The 13747-nt window shown below is 35.6% G+C and overlaps 1 protein-coding gene across 4 annotated transcripts in view; it reads right to left on the reverse strand.

The window, feature by feature from the left end:
• Positions 1-13747, reverse strand: part of LOC113505572 (hillarin) — a 59846-nt gene that overhangs the window by 22884 nt on the left and 23215 nt on the right. For all 4 annotated transcript variants that reach the window (XM_026888361.1, XM_026888376.1, XM_026888368.1 and 1 more), the window contains exon 4: positions 11879-12078. In XM_026888361.1, the coding sequence (XP_026744162.1) occupies positions 11879-12078 (200 nt within the window). The remainder of the gene's footprint in view (positions 1-11878; positions 12079-13747) is intronic.

Below are 13747 nucleotides of genomic sequence, written 5' to 3' on the forward strand. Positions count from 1 at the left end.
TTGATCAATGACGAAATTATTGGTTTGAACTTGTGGGAACCTGATTTGCAACTATTCGATTGTTTTGATGCAGTTTTAGTGTACGGATTTTGAAGCATACAATTTTGTTTGTTTATTTCTGTACTTTACTGGAGTTGTCCTCAGTTCTCAACCAGCTGAAAACCAGCTGTTTCTGGTGCCACTAAGTCTCCACCGATCAATTATTGGGTTAGATTGGATTATTAAAATTACACAGACAACTTTCAAAGTACACCAACATATTTTAACCTCATTAGATAAGACTAAAAAAGATCAGAGAAACTGGAAATAAGAAAATTATCATGCAATATTTTCGTAAGTAACTTCTTAAGGTAGTTACAATTTAATGTAAAGTAAATAGTAGTCCAAAATAATAACATTCAAGTGAAGGGAATAAGTAATTACGTGTGGGACTGGCTAATCGAATGCCACGATTAATGTATTGCCAAGAATTACCGCGATAACTTGCAGATAGAGACCGAAATTAAATTGGTTGGTATTACTTTATATATAAGTATTTGTAATTTATGTAGGAAAATACTACCTTTTTTGTTCATAACACAGCTTTTGAAGCTGTGTTCCTTCGAGTGAAAACAGGTCATCATGTTGGATGAAGGAGAAACGTTTTATCAGAATTGAATTTTTCCTTTACAGATTAGATATGTTTATTTTTATGAAAATGAAAAAAGTTCAAGAGTCTGACACCCAGTTTAACCAAGGGGTATCATGTTGGTGACTGGGTTGAAGAGGTAGTCGCTCCTTGTAAAACACTGGTACTTAGCTGAATCCGGTTAGACTGGAAGCCGACCCCAACATGTTTGGGAAAAAGATAGGCCGATGATGATGAAAGGTCCGTTTAAACATTGCACTTGTAGATAGGAATGGAGGACATACTTGATAATATGTATACTTATGCCTACCACTTAATCAGTTCTATGTAAGTTTGCGTTTTTTATAAACTTATCACTAGCTTATCTAGACTGACTACAGTACCTACAGACTAGAAATAAATCTACTCTATTTTTATTGAATGTTTGCAGACTCAGGTGTCAGTATAAACTAGATAAGTTATATCGATCAGGCACGATTCACACAATAGTGAGTTGAATTATCGTAAATTTATTGTTTCCACGATTAGGATTTCCAAGAAAAACAAACAGAAATATTATTTTCAACCTAGATTTATTACTAAAGAGCGAATAATTTATCTATTTCTTAAAATCTCAGTTTTGGAGTCAATTATTCTTCGAGATGAAATTTCGAGATAAATAATACATTTCTACTTTATTGTGAGAATTAAAAAGTAAAGCTTATCTCTTTGACCTGACAAGACAATGTGTTAAATAATATTACGGTACATTTAATACTGACGTGAGAATTCTGAAAGGTCACCAGGTCACCAAACTTTTTAAACCGATTCAGGTTTCTGGTAACTTTTTCCAGTTCTTTTAAAAAGCATTTATGTTGCCCGTATTAAATTTTCACCCGTGTAATCAAATATTAAAAAAGGAAATTAAATTTCGAAACTAGGTAATTCATTTTTAATGTGTCAAATAATACGGTTATTTTATTAAATTATCTGTGACTAAGTTTATAATGGCATCTTTTATGAAGTTTTTATGCGTTTTGTTTCATTATTATAAAATTAAGACGACTGCTATTAAAACAGGCGACAAGCATTGGCATTATTAAAACAATATTAATTGCAAAACACGAAACTAAGTGTATTAAACTAATACATTCATAGTGCATTTACTTCTCATTATATTTACCCATTATGACACAGCTGCACAGTAAAATCATTTATTAAAACTTAAAATCTTAGCCAAAACAAATGACGTCTACAATTCTGTGCAACATTCAAACTGTCATAAAATACTCTCGATTTTCAAATTTATTGTTCCAAATATGTACTACGAGTACTTGTCACACAATTACAAAGATTTATGAACACACACATACATATGTATATGTTATGAATGATCACTAATTTCTAACACTTCAACCGACATTAGAGTTTCACTTGTCCATCATTTTTAATTTAATAGACTTTTCATTTCAGTCGCGTGCTTCTCTAAAATACGATTTAAAAAATTAACTGAGTGACTTATAATTCATAATGGCTATCTAAACGTGACATCATACATTTATTGATACTTAAAAAAATAATTTCTGTGTTATTTATAGTCAATTTTCTATTCGAGATTGTGTTTTGAGAGTTCAAGTGGTACAATATTTTTTTTTTGCGTTTGTGTTACAGAATAGGGCATTAAAAATTGTGTTGCTTAAGAGATCTATTTAAAAAAAAATCATAATTTAGTTTTGACGTCAATAAATTTATGAACGTAACAATCGTTGCGTTCTCTTTGTTTTTCGTCTTTACAGCGGCAACAGAAAAACCACTTGTAAAATTACAACTATCTAGGTATCACAGTTCATAAGATAGGTGCCACCGGTCCAGCTTAGTGATGGACGGACGGACAGACAGCAGAGATCTCAGTAATAGCGCGCCGTTTGCCACCCTTGGTGTACGAAACCCTTACAAAGCTTACTGGTAACTAACACAATCACTTGTTAAAAACAGTTGGTATCACAATTTTGGCTTTTAACATAAGCATTTGTCAAATTACTAACTCGAAATAAAATCACCTACAACTCCTGCCTTACATTTAAAGAAGGGTGAAAACCAGCGATGTGACATAGCTTGTGTTTGTCACAGTACAGCACCAGCTGGGTCACCTTCTTTTGTTATTGTCCCTAGCACTAACTCTAATTTACTTTTACTAGGAATTCTCTTCCTTCTTCTTTGTGTGTGATATTGTAATCTTGGCAATAACAAACTTCGTTTTTTTTCTAATAAAATTGTACTGCTAAATAAGATATAACACTTAAAATTCGTAGTTCCATATCACCTTTCTCTTCAATAATCAAATGTATGACTCCAAGTACATAACATAGAATGCGTTCGCCACAATGACTACACAATTAGTTTCACATTAGCCGTCAAGTAAACGAACATAACTTTTTAATCTCTCTATAATAAGCGTTATACAACTATTTCCCATTGTTGCCCCGTCTTCCTTACGATAAACCCACCTTCCGTATCGACAATGAAGATCCGTTATCTCTTTCACACAATTTAAAACTTTCATAAGAGGAAACAGGACGGAAATAGGGCAATACAATGACACAGCGAAATTATATGGTTTGGAAAGTAAAAGTGTTACCAAACGGTTTGCACTTTCTTCCTTAAAACAATACTCCGGTTTGAGCTAGGTTGAGTAGACTCAATAGTCCATTATGACAAACTTCCATAAAATCATAAAAGTGTCAAACCTAGCCTCTACGCATATTCAGTGTAGTCCACTTTCAGGCTCATCAGCTAAACTGATCCCTATAAACTTTTCAAACTTTGACATTAGTGCGATTTTAAAATTAAATATCGTTCAGAAATAGATTTTGTTTACACAAAGACATTTAGATGAATTTATGACATTTTATATCAAACCGTTTTTTTTTAATTTCAGATTGCATTTTGACGTCAATGTAAGTCTGTCTAGCATGCCTCAATATTTTTTTTTACTTTCATACAACGCCGTCTTTTCTCACAATAAGGTAAACTTGTATTAAACACTAATAGCTACATCCCTACATAGTACAACATCATTGGAAGGGCAAGTGGAATCCCGTTTCCCCGCGCACTATCTCGTAGAGATCACACCGAGCAGCCTAGTATCGTGTGTCGCTGCGTGGGCGCAAGGCCGTGCACCCGACACCGCCATTCATTGCACCTGTAAAGGCCCGTACAGATATGGCCAAGCGAATAGAAGACGATTTTTAGACAACAAACGAAAACAAACTTTAAATTGATAGAGATAAAGTGTATAATTGTTTGCAAAACATGTTATCGAAATAACGCGAGGACATTTTTGTTGACGTTGTTTGTCTAATATTTGTGAAATATCGATTTGCATTTTCAAATTTTTTTTTTGTGTCTTTAGGGAATTAATTCTGTGTTTCGCCAATTGTACACCGATCCTAAGGTATCGCTCGCCTACTTAAACACTGACTGATTGGCTAGCTAAGTAAAGGCAACCTTTAAAGGTTGGTTAACAGACCTAGGGTCTTGTAAGGTCTATAAACGTTAGATGTTAAAATTAAATTGAGTTAGTGGGAAAAGCATTACGATTTATAACAACTTGAAATACTAAGAATTTAATATAGTTCCTGTAGCATGTGGCAATTGATTTCTGTTCCTGGATTATTAACGTAAATACTTAACACGGATATTGTCAATACATATATTACAAGACTAGCTTTCCGCTCGCGGTTTCGCCCGCGTCGAGGTCGGTTATATCGCGTTTCCGAGAGAACTCTTCAAAAGTCCGGGATAAATACTATCCTATGTTCTTTCTCAAGGTCAACTCTATGTCTGTACCAAATTTCATTAAAATCAGTATAGTGGTTTAGACGTGATAGCGTAACAGACAGACAGACAGAGTTACTTTCGCATTTATAATATTAGTAGGGATGTCGTTCATCAGTAAAGTTATTCTTGATGGTTTTGTAAGAGGTATTTGTTATTGAATCTGAAATGTATGAATGAATGTGTTATTGGATTTCGGTGTCAATAAAATTAAGTATGCAACTGACTTTATGATGCAGTATTAAGAGATTCGATATTACTGGTAAATATGCATGAGTCGTACTCTCTTATACATAAATACTTTATACAGGAGTCAATAAAAATAACTGATTCGTTATGAGCATACAACAAAGGATAAAACATGTTGTAATATTAAGGTCCTTCAGATTCCTTTGGCCATTGAATTGTCTTCGGTGAAAAACAGATACTATGCCTAAAAACAAAAGTAGCTCTTAATCTGAACTTCTTTACAAATGGAGAATATACGGACTTTCTTCTCAAAAATATTTGCTTCGAACCCGCATCGCGTCACGCTCAGTGGGATTGGCGTGGTGAGCTCCACCACTCGATTATCAGTCAATGAAAGTCATCTCATCCCATCTCTACAGAACTTTATTATTTGGTTCTTAGGTATCAATCACAATACTAAACATGTGATTTATCAATAGATCCGGTTTTCACCAGCGACTGCCAAAGGAAAGGACTCAACTGTCCCCGTTTCATCTCATCCGCGGGTCGTTATGTTTAATTCATTACGCGTCTTACGTGTAAATAGATGTTTGTCCATTCGTTGTTCTTTAGACGTGTTTCAAATTGTATTTATAGTACGATAATGTATCTGAGAGTGGTTAAGTCAGCTTCTTTTTACGGCAGTGATTTGGTTGCTTAGTTGGCTTGTGAGTCAGACTAGAAAGACTTCTTTAGACTTGTGCCCATGAAGTCATGTTTTATGTAGCTGGCTTTCTAAGGAAGGTTAAAAATAGGAGTGGCAAAATTGTCAATTCAGTTTTCCACGTTATGTAAGATCAAAATTGAACTTTGAAAGTTTTTGGAACAGGGAACCACGCCAAATACACTGTACGCGACGTGACAAGGATGCGATCCCCGCTTAGGACAAGCATTTGCTTGTTCGACCCTATCTTGTGCATATGATTTTTATGTTTGAGACCTTCGACACAAGGATTAAATTTTAGACTGTGGCAGCCTTTTGAAAATGGAAAACATTTTTGTTATTACATACTTCACGTTAATTTAGAAGGTAATCAACTATCGCTAATGATTAAGAGCTCATGTTAAGTCACCATTACGTATCCAAGAAAACGCGAGAAGAAAACATGCTAGACATTATCATTAACGATGTGGGCGATACCTGCCTTATTAAACAGCTTTATCATACAACTCACCCACCTATTAATCTCACATAATCCCTTCAACTTCGGTATACAAAAGAGTAAATCCAAACAAGTTATTACACTGTCAATAGCACGCATGCATTATGTAAATACAGTTATTTATTAAAGGATATCAATGACTAATAAATTGAAAACGTAATGAATACGAATTACGAAAATATCATCATAATATAAACATTGTAAAGTAAGGAGAATTTGCGTGATGGCGTTTGGAAGGGAAAACTCATGAATGGAATTCACATAAGCTATAAATGACTTACCACTGCCTCTTGAAGTCAGACTATTGCAGTTGTCGAAGAAAGACGGCACTCTTTGCCGAGTAGTAGTTTCTCACTTCCACAAGTGCAACAGTCATTCTCCAAGACGTTATGGTAGGCATCCAGATTCATTCATGGGAAAGATTCGCTTACTACGTAATTTCTAACAATTAATGGTTTTTGCGCTCACAAGAACTGGGTCTGCCATCGTCTCCCACTCTTATTAACAGTACAATGATTACGTAACTAAGAAAAGCTTCCCACGTGCTATGACAAAGAGTTGGTTTAGCCAGTAAACGCCATGTTTGGTGGCCACCATTGCCGATTCTGTAATGACCATAAAAGATTGATGTGTAAGGCGTAATGGTCTTATTCTAAATCATTGATGCCAGTTGGTAGCGATTCGGTAGCTACAATGATGTTTGCTTAACAATGCTTAACAAAGCGCTGTGTACTTTTGAAGGAATTTTCTGCAAATTCTTGTGGGTAAACTACACGGCCACAACAAATACCTGAAGTTAAGGCATAATAATTGTATACTTACAACTTTTTTCAATTCTTTAATTTTCTGTTCAACACAAAGATTCAATGGATTTAGAATGACTAAAGAAGTCATAACTATCTCTAGTCACCAAATCCAAACAGTTACACAACAAGAACAGTTTTATAAATTTACCATAAAAAAGGTTATGGCCTACGAAATGTATTTCACAATATCCGAAATTACTAAAGAAACTTTTGGTAGATCCAAAGCTACTTTCCGCATGGCGATGCTTCCTAAACGGCAAAAGACTTGGCAAGAATTTTGCTTGCAGGCAAGGCAAGGCAAAGGCATTGTCTATACACAGTCATCTTCTAACAAAGATATAGCTTATTAAAATGTTAATTCACATGTTTTCTATGAACATATGTGGATAGAAATCATGTTTATAGAATACAAAACAATCTTCGTCATTTAAGGCGCGGACTGGCAGAAATGTCACTCAGTGAGTCATAGCGATCGGTGGCCGTAGAAAGGCCGCATTGGACGTGGGTGTCGTAAAATTGGATTGACCAGAGACGAGAGATAATAAAAATGGTTATTAATAAATGCATTTGATCATGAAAATATAATGTGATTGATCTATTGTCTGGTGTGATCATTGAGGACAATTTCACTCAATCGCGGTGGTCTGCGGAAAATGTCGCTTTGAACTGGAAGTGGATCTCCAATCTAGTGGGGACTTGCTTCTTCGTCTTTCAAAATATTAAAGAAGTTTATGGCGATTTTGATGGGTCGATGACATAGTTAAGATCTCGGGTCGATTCTGAATGAGGCTGGCACAGGACCGCAGAAATTGGCTCGAGAAAAAGGAGTTACGCCCCGCAGCAGGAGGACAAAGGCTGTGGATGATGATGATGAGTTCCACAGAGTCAAAAACGTTCAAATTTTTTCACATAAATCGTCCTTACCGTAACCATTTCCCTATTTACACGCAAAACTAATTACTCATTACTTTTGCATAGACGTTGTTCAACTCATTGAACGCATTAATAAATATGGGATCGAAATAAATTTCTTGTCAAAATAATTAATGGATGGAAATCTGTTTACTTGTCTATAGAACACTACATCAGAACTTGCAATACATTGCATCCAACCTCCATTCAATTCAAACTACATTAGTTCCATAAGAAATTTCCGTACACTCATAATAGTATGACAAGACAGCTCATTTGTGAACTTGAAAGGTTTGTAATAACGTGTCATGAGCATCTGATGTTTCGACGTGTAACTATGGCGTTCTTAGACCTGACATTTGTCACTTAATGAACACCTACGTATTTCACTTGTGTGGTCTTCGTCGGGAGTGACAAGTATCCGTATGATTTCTGCTGCGGCTGTCGGAGTGAGATGGTGTTATATGCATTGTATTGCCGTCACGCTTGTTCTAGCTCGGAGTGATTGTAAATATCTTCATTTTACAGGGCGGTCTTAAAAGCGGTAAGAAAATTGTTGATGCAAATTGTTCAGTCGTTTTTTAACTAGATTTGTTTTATGCCTATTTAAATAAAATTTAATTTTCGTATTATTGTGTGAAATCTCATTGTTTAGTGTTTTAAGCGACAAAAGTAAATCTTAATTAGGCTTCTTTATTTTCAGCATAGACTTTCAAACAAAAGTTACTCGGTTGGCTAAAGCGAATTAATTTTAAATGGTCTTTGTGTTGACTGTGCGGGCGTGTGGAGGGGCGGTTTAGTACCTCCACGGTACAATAATTTTTTTGTTTCATCAAGTATTATCCGCGATGATCATTCGGTACGTAATCGCCGAGTCACGGCAGATTTCTCGCCGCTAAATGATGGCTGCCGATTCGAGAGAGCAGTTTGCGTGTGGTATAAGTTATAGGAGTCAAATAGCTACGATTAAGGGTATGATATTTACAATTAAGATCTCTGTCGTCGGGGCGCGCGATGGTGTACGTTTTAGGGTAAAATAATTTAATAATGGCGGTTAAATAAAGAAAAAGCATCATTAATATCGTGAGTTCATATGTGAATGATGAAATATGATTTAAGTGTGAATAGTTGGCCCATTAATGCTTCAAGTATATCGCGTGCCAATCTTTATTCAAAATTATAGACATGAAATCCAATATTCTAATTATTGATTTTGTAATTGGTTTTATGACAAAATTCACGCACTCTTGCTAATGGGTGCGTGTACTCTGATATTGCATACACAATGTAGATTTGTAAATAAATCAATCTTGCATGTCAATATCAATTTATCATGCGTATATAAATCTACATATTGAATATTTATTATCCGAATGTGATGAAAAAATAGTAGGCCGAGTTTCGGTAGAATTGATTTGTAAATGGAACTAGGTGAAAGAATATTTGTTTGTTAAACTACAAAACAAGGGAAGCGAAAAAAATATCATTTAGAAATGGTATAAAAAAACTGTATTTTAGGCAAAAAAAAAACTGTATACGACAGAGAAAAAAATACTGAGCACCAATCCCAAATTGCAAGAAGAGAATTTTGTAGAAGCACACAAACACACACCAAATACCCAATACCTAAATGAACTATTCCTCCCCATCCCCGCTCCCCCTGTGACTTGTGCCACACGCCACAAGCTCACATTCCGACAGCACACGCGATCTGTTCTAGTCCAAGGCACAGGAATGCGAGGCAGATCTGATATTGCACCGCCATACACAGGTACTCAAGAAAATAACCTATAATAGGCAATTGGATGAAAAACATTGCGAATTGAATGTGTCTGTAATCAACACTATTATAGAATTGCACACGGAAATATCGGAAGCTGTTGCTTTTGTTTGGAATTTCTTGTTTAATTAGATGTTTTTTTGTGATGTGTATTTAGTGACCATACACGAACTGCTAAAGGAAGTCGGTATTTATTGATTGATTAGTTTTTAATGTGAGAGAAATGTGGAGTTCATCCATCTGATGTAAGTATCGATGTTTTGTTTCGTGTTTAGCTTTACTATTAGAAATCCAATGTTGGACCATTCTTCAACTATAGTATGAACACATCTTTTTTAATGGATGCCGCTCTTAACGCATAATAATGATATTTACAAGTTGTTGTTTAGTTTAATTTTATTACGTAAAAAATTGGGATGGATGCATCAAAGAGGCAATGTGGCAAAGTTTTGAGATATTAAAAACAAAATGAAATATAAACTTTTAATAGGTCCCTAAATATAAATCTACTAAACACCCACACAAAGCTACATAAAAACCATTCATTCATAAAATCACGTTATTACCAATACCGAAACCCTTGTGACAAAACAATTGCGAGAGCACAAAAGGCCATTGTAAACCTTGTTGCTTTTATTATCACATAAAAATATTCAATGCAACACTGATTACGCCCAATTACTGTATCTGTAGACTTTCGTAAAACCACAATAATGATAATCTTACAAAACTGTAACGAATGTAACCGAGACAATTTTATGGAGCTTACCTTGCAAATCTCCCTACCACTATACGTTAAAGTACAATTAATGCTGCTGTCGAAAAGAGATGGCGCATTACACTGTGTAGAGTGCTCTCTCACTTCCACAAGTAGACAGTCTAAGAGCTATTGTGTCCAATCGAACTATAGCTATTGTCTTGTATTGTAAATTGGATGAAGTGATTAAGTTATTGTTAAATAGAAATAATCTATGACTGTATCTAACCTAGAGCTGTTAGTGTTATCTAATATCTATATTTTAGAACTAAGATTGTTCGATACAATTATTAATTTGATTGGGACTAAAAATTTAAAGTAAATGTTTATTTTCTGTAATACTTAATAGTGACTATAACCAAGATTGAAGAATGACAAGATTGGCACAGCACCGTTAAAACGAAAATCGTAAAATATTTTAAGACACAGTTTCTTCATATTTTCTCGCTTCCTGTAAAGATCGGGCTTTATCCCACACAATATTTTCATTTGCATAAAAACCCCGGAGAGAAAATAGTGAGATTTATCAAATGAATGGTTTCATATTTCAACATGACACTACATTTAAATACCTTTCGTACAAATTGCAAACGCAACTTCAGAACTCAATTAACACCCACGTTTTAAAAAGCTGAATACAAGCCTGAAGCTATGGAGCAGTTTCTCATAACCCACCCAAGTTGTGAATTGAAAAGCATTTATAAACCGAAGACCTTATACATGAGCAGACGCGCGAACAGCGCGTCAGCTGTCGGGCGATCCCGATAAATTCGCGTGAATGTACCGTTCTTAAACAATTATCACATTTCTTTCGATTCGCAGGATAACTTCAAAGAAATAAATCACCAAAGGTCCACATACAGGTGCCTTGTTGAGTACTTTAATCTAAAATGTGATGTGCGAGATGGGTATGAAGAAAGGACATGAAGAATCCAAAGGAGGTGCAGAACTATTGCATACTGCCTTATGTAATAGATATAATATTTATCATTTTTATTATATTCCAATGACATTTCCATACAAATACATTTTCAATAGCATTAATACTATACACACTGTTGTACTAATTACAAATCAATACCAGATATTCATCTCCATATCTTAATTGTCGGTATTAACTGAGAGTCATATAAATGCCCATTCATCACATTAACATACACAACCGGTACAGCAGTACTTGAACGGTAACGGTTGTTCTGACCTTGTGTATCATGACGCAGCTTCTAAGGTCGAGATTTGACATTTCATGCGGGTAGTACATAGGTTAATTGAGGAATTTAGGTAATAATGTTCTTAAGATAATGTTAAGTGTCATTGGCAAGTTTTTGCGGTGTTCCGATGGTATTTTATCGGTAGGTACATAGCTTATGATTATTTATTCATCGAATTTTTCGTTCAACACGTCTGATCAAGACATGCGAGATGCGAGTATAAAATGATACACGCTATTCTGTAATGATACAACCTATTAGTAGCATTCGTAGTCCAGAATAAAATAATTCGAATATGGGAATGACATCCTCTTTGGCAATCAAGCTGTTAACTAGTGACATGAATTTTCACATTAATGCTAAGCGATAGATCGTTTATTTGTAATCGGTCTCGGGTGACCTACGTAGTAAAGGTCTGACAACCGCATGTTAGAATGATACCCAGCTGAAAGACATTTTTGTATGTCTAGTTTTCCCTAAATTTGACTAGACAAAGACTACATGCCACTTCGGTAACCGATGAACTTGAAACGTTCTATAAGTTGGCGTTATAATAAACTTATTCATCTAAACTCACCAGATAGCAGTCAATAGGCTTCTCCCTCGGCCTGTGGTATGCCTTCTGCAGTTCTGTTTGTTTGAGCGCATGCGCTATGTGGAGTGCGCTCGCGTCGAACCGCCCGTACTGGTAGTCGGGCGTGTCACGCGACAGCTCCCGCGCGGGCGACGCGTGCGCGCTGCCGTTCGTCGTGCGGGTCGGTGATACCGCTGACAGGACTGGGGAATAAAATAAATGGTTAATCAAGAGTATATTGTAGTAACGAAACTTGGAAATAGCGTGAAAAAACAAGTGAATGAATATTGAGTCCTCGTTTTCAGTAATAGAGCTTCTTTACTGATATGGTTTGCGATAGAGCGAATTGATTGGCGTTACTGGCATTGGATAATTCCGCGTATCTGATAAATGTAGCAATTTTTTTCTTTCACCGGCGAATTAAGTTGTTGATATATTTAAGTTATTGAAACTAGATGCAGACGGACGGACTTTACGTTTGGTATAATCGCAGATTTGCACTATCCCCGACGATATAAATATTTAATAGCTACAGTCTTTTTCTGACCCTAGCTTTCTTTTTGTAAAACGTTAAAGCTTTATGTTGCAAATGATGCTAAGAACAGAATTTAGAAAAGACACTGACTCTGGGTATAATACAACATTCTTCCACTTCAAAGTAACATAACTATAGAAAAATCTGTTCTCATATTACAGTGATGTATGTCAGTCGATAACGGAACAGTTTACACATATAAATTACATTAAGAGTAGTATTTAGAAGGCTGTAAACATATAATTAGATCGTCCAGTAATTGTTAAGAAAGTCCACACTAACGGAGATTGTAATAAACGAGTGATTAGCGATCGTACGCACAGCCGGCCGAGTGTATCGAAGCGGGGGCCGCTGTTACATTAACTGGATTCTCCATACAACCGATAATGTGTTAATGTTACAAACTATCCGATTCAAACATAGAAGACACGAGTTGGGGGAAGTGGACTATCGCAGTACTAACGGCGCGTCGCGTTGGCGCAAATCCGGGAAAATACAGAGGAACATAATAAAAAGGAAAATTTTAAAGGAATGAAAATGACATTGCTGTCGGGCAATTTGATATCACTTTGACATTCAATCATAGTCAGGGTCCGATCAGGAACCAGTCTCGCCAAAATTACATTCATTGATTTGAATAAGATATTTTTACATGTACCTACAATGTAAATCTTTATTATTTTTGTTGTCATCTTTGCTCATTTTTAATATTTCATGTTTTCCATTGAACACACTGAGCCAGGATAATCAGACCGCGTATAGGTATGGTAGCACTGCACCACTGCTTCCAGTACCTACTATGACAGTATAGCGGCACTTCCTTTTACTTATCTGTTCTATGTAACAAGCTATCGGATTTAACTGTACAACTATACACCTGTCAAATGGTTTGGGCTTTCAAAGTTAAAGAATCTTGTACCTGTTATTTAGTATTGGTAATCGGCAGTAAATTGGCTTAGGAAAAGTGCTACGGAGGTTTTATCCGGTAAAAAAGCTCCTTAGGAACCCTCTACATTCCCTAGGTAGAGAAAATCCAGAAGACACTAACGCATTACAAATAGTAAATGTTATTGAAACACAGAAGTAAAAATCACAAGACTTATAAAATGCGGATACCTTAGTACCAAACGAATGCTACTACAAAATATCAATAAGTATAATCTTAAGCTCCATTGATTATTAAAAGCATTACATAAGAGATAAGCGAGGTAATTGCAGGTACAGTTCTTTTACTATGATACCTTAAAGTAATACCTAATACATCGTGTAAGAGAGACGCGGCTATCCACAACATAGAGCAACTTCTCGCTTTCACAGCGACAACAGATCATCTAACG

The sequence above is a fragment of the Trichoplusia ni genome, chromosome 2, assembly GCF_003590095.1.
Source record: "Trichoplusia ni isolate ovarian cell line Hi5 chromosome 2, tn1, whole genome shotgun sequence".
Classification (NCBI taxonomy): Eukaryota; Metazoa; Arthropoda; class Insecta; order Lepidoptera; family Noctuidae; genus Trichoplusia; species Trichoplusia ni.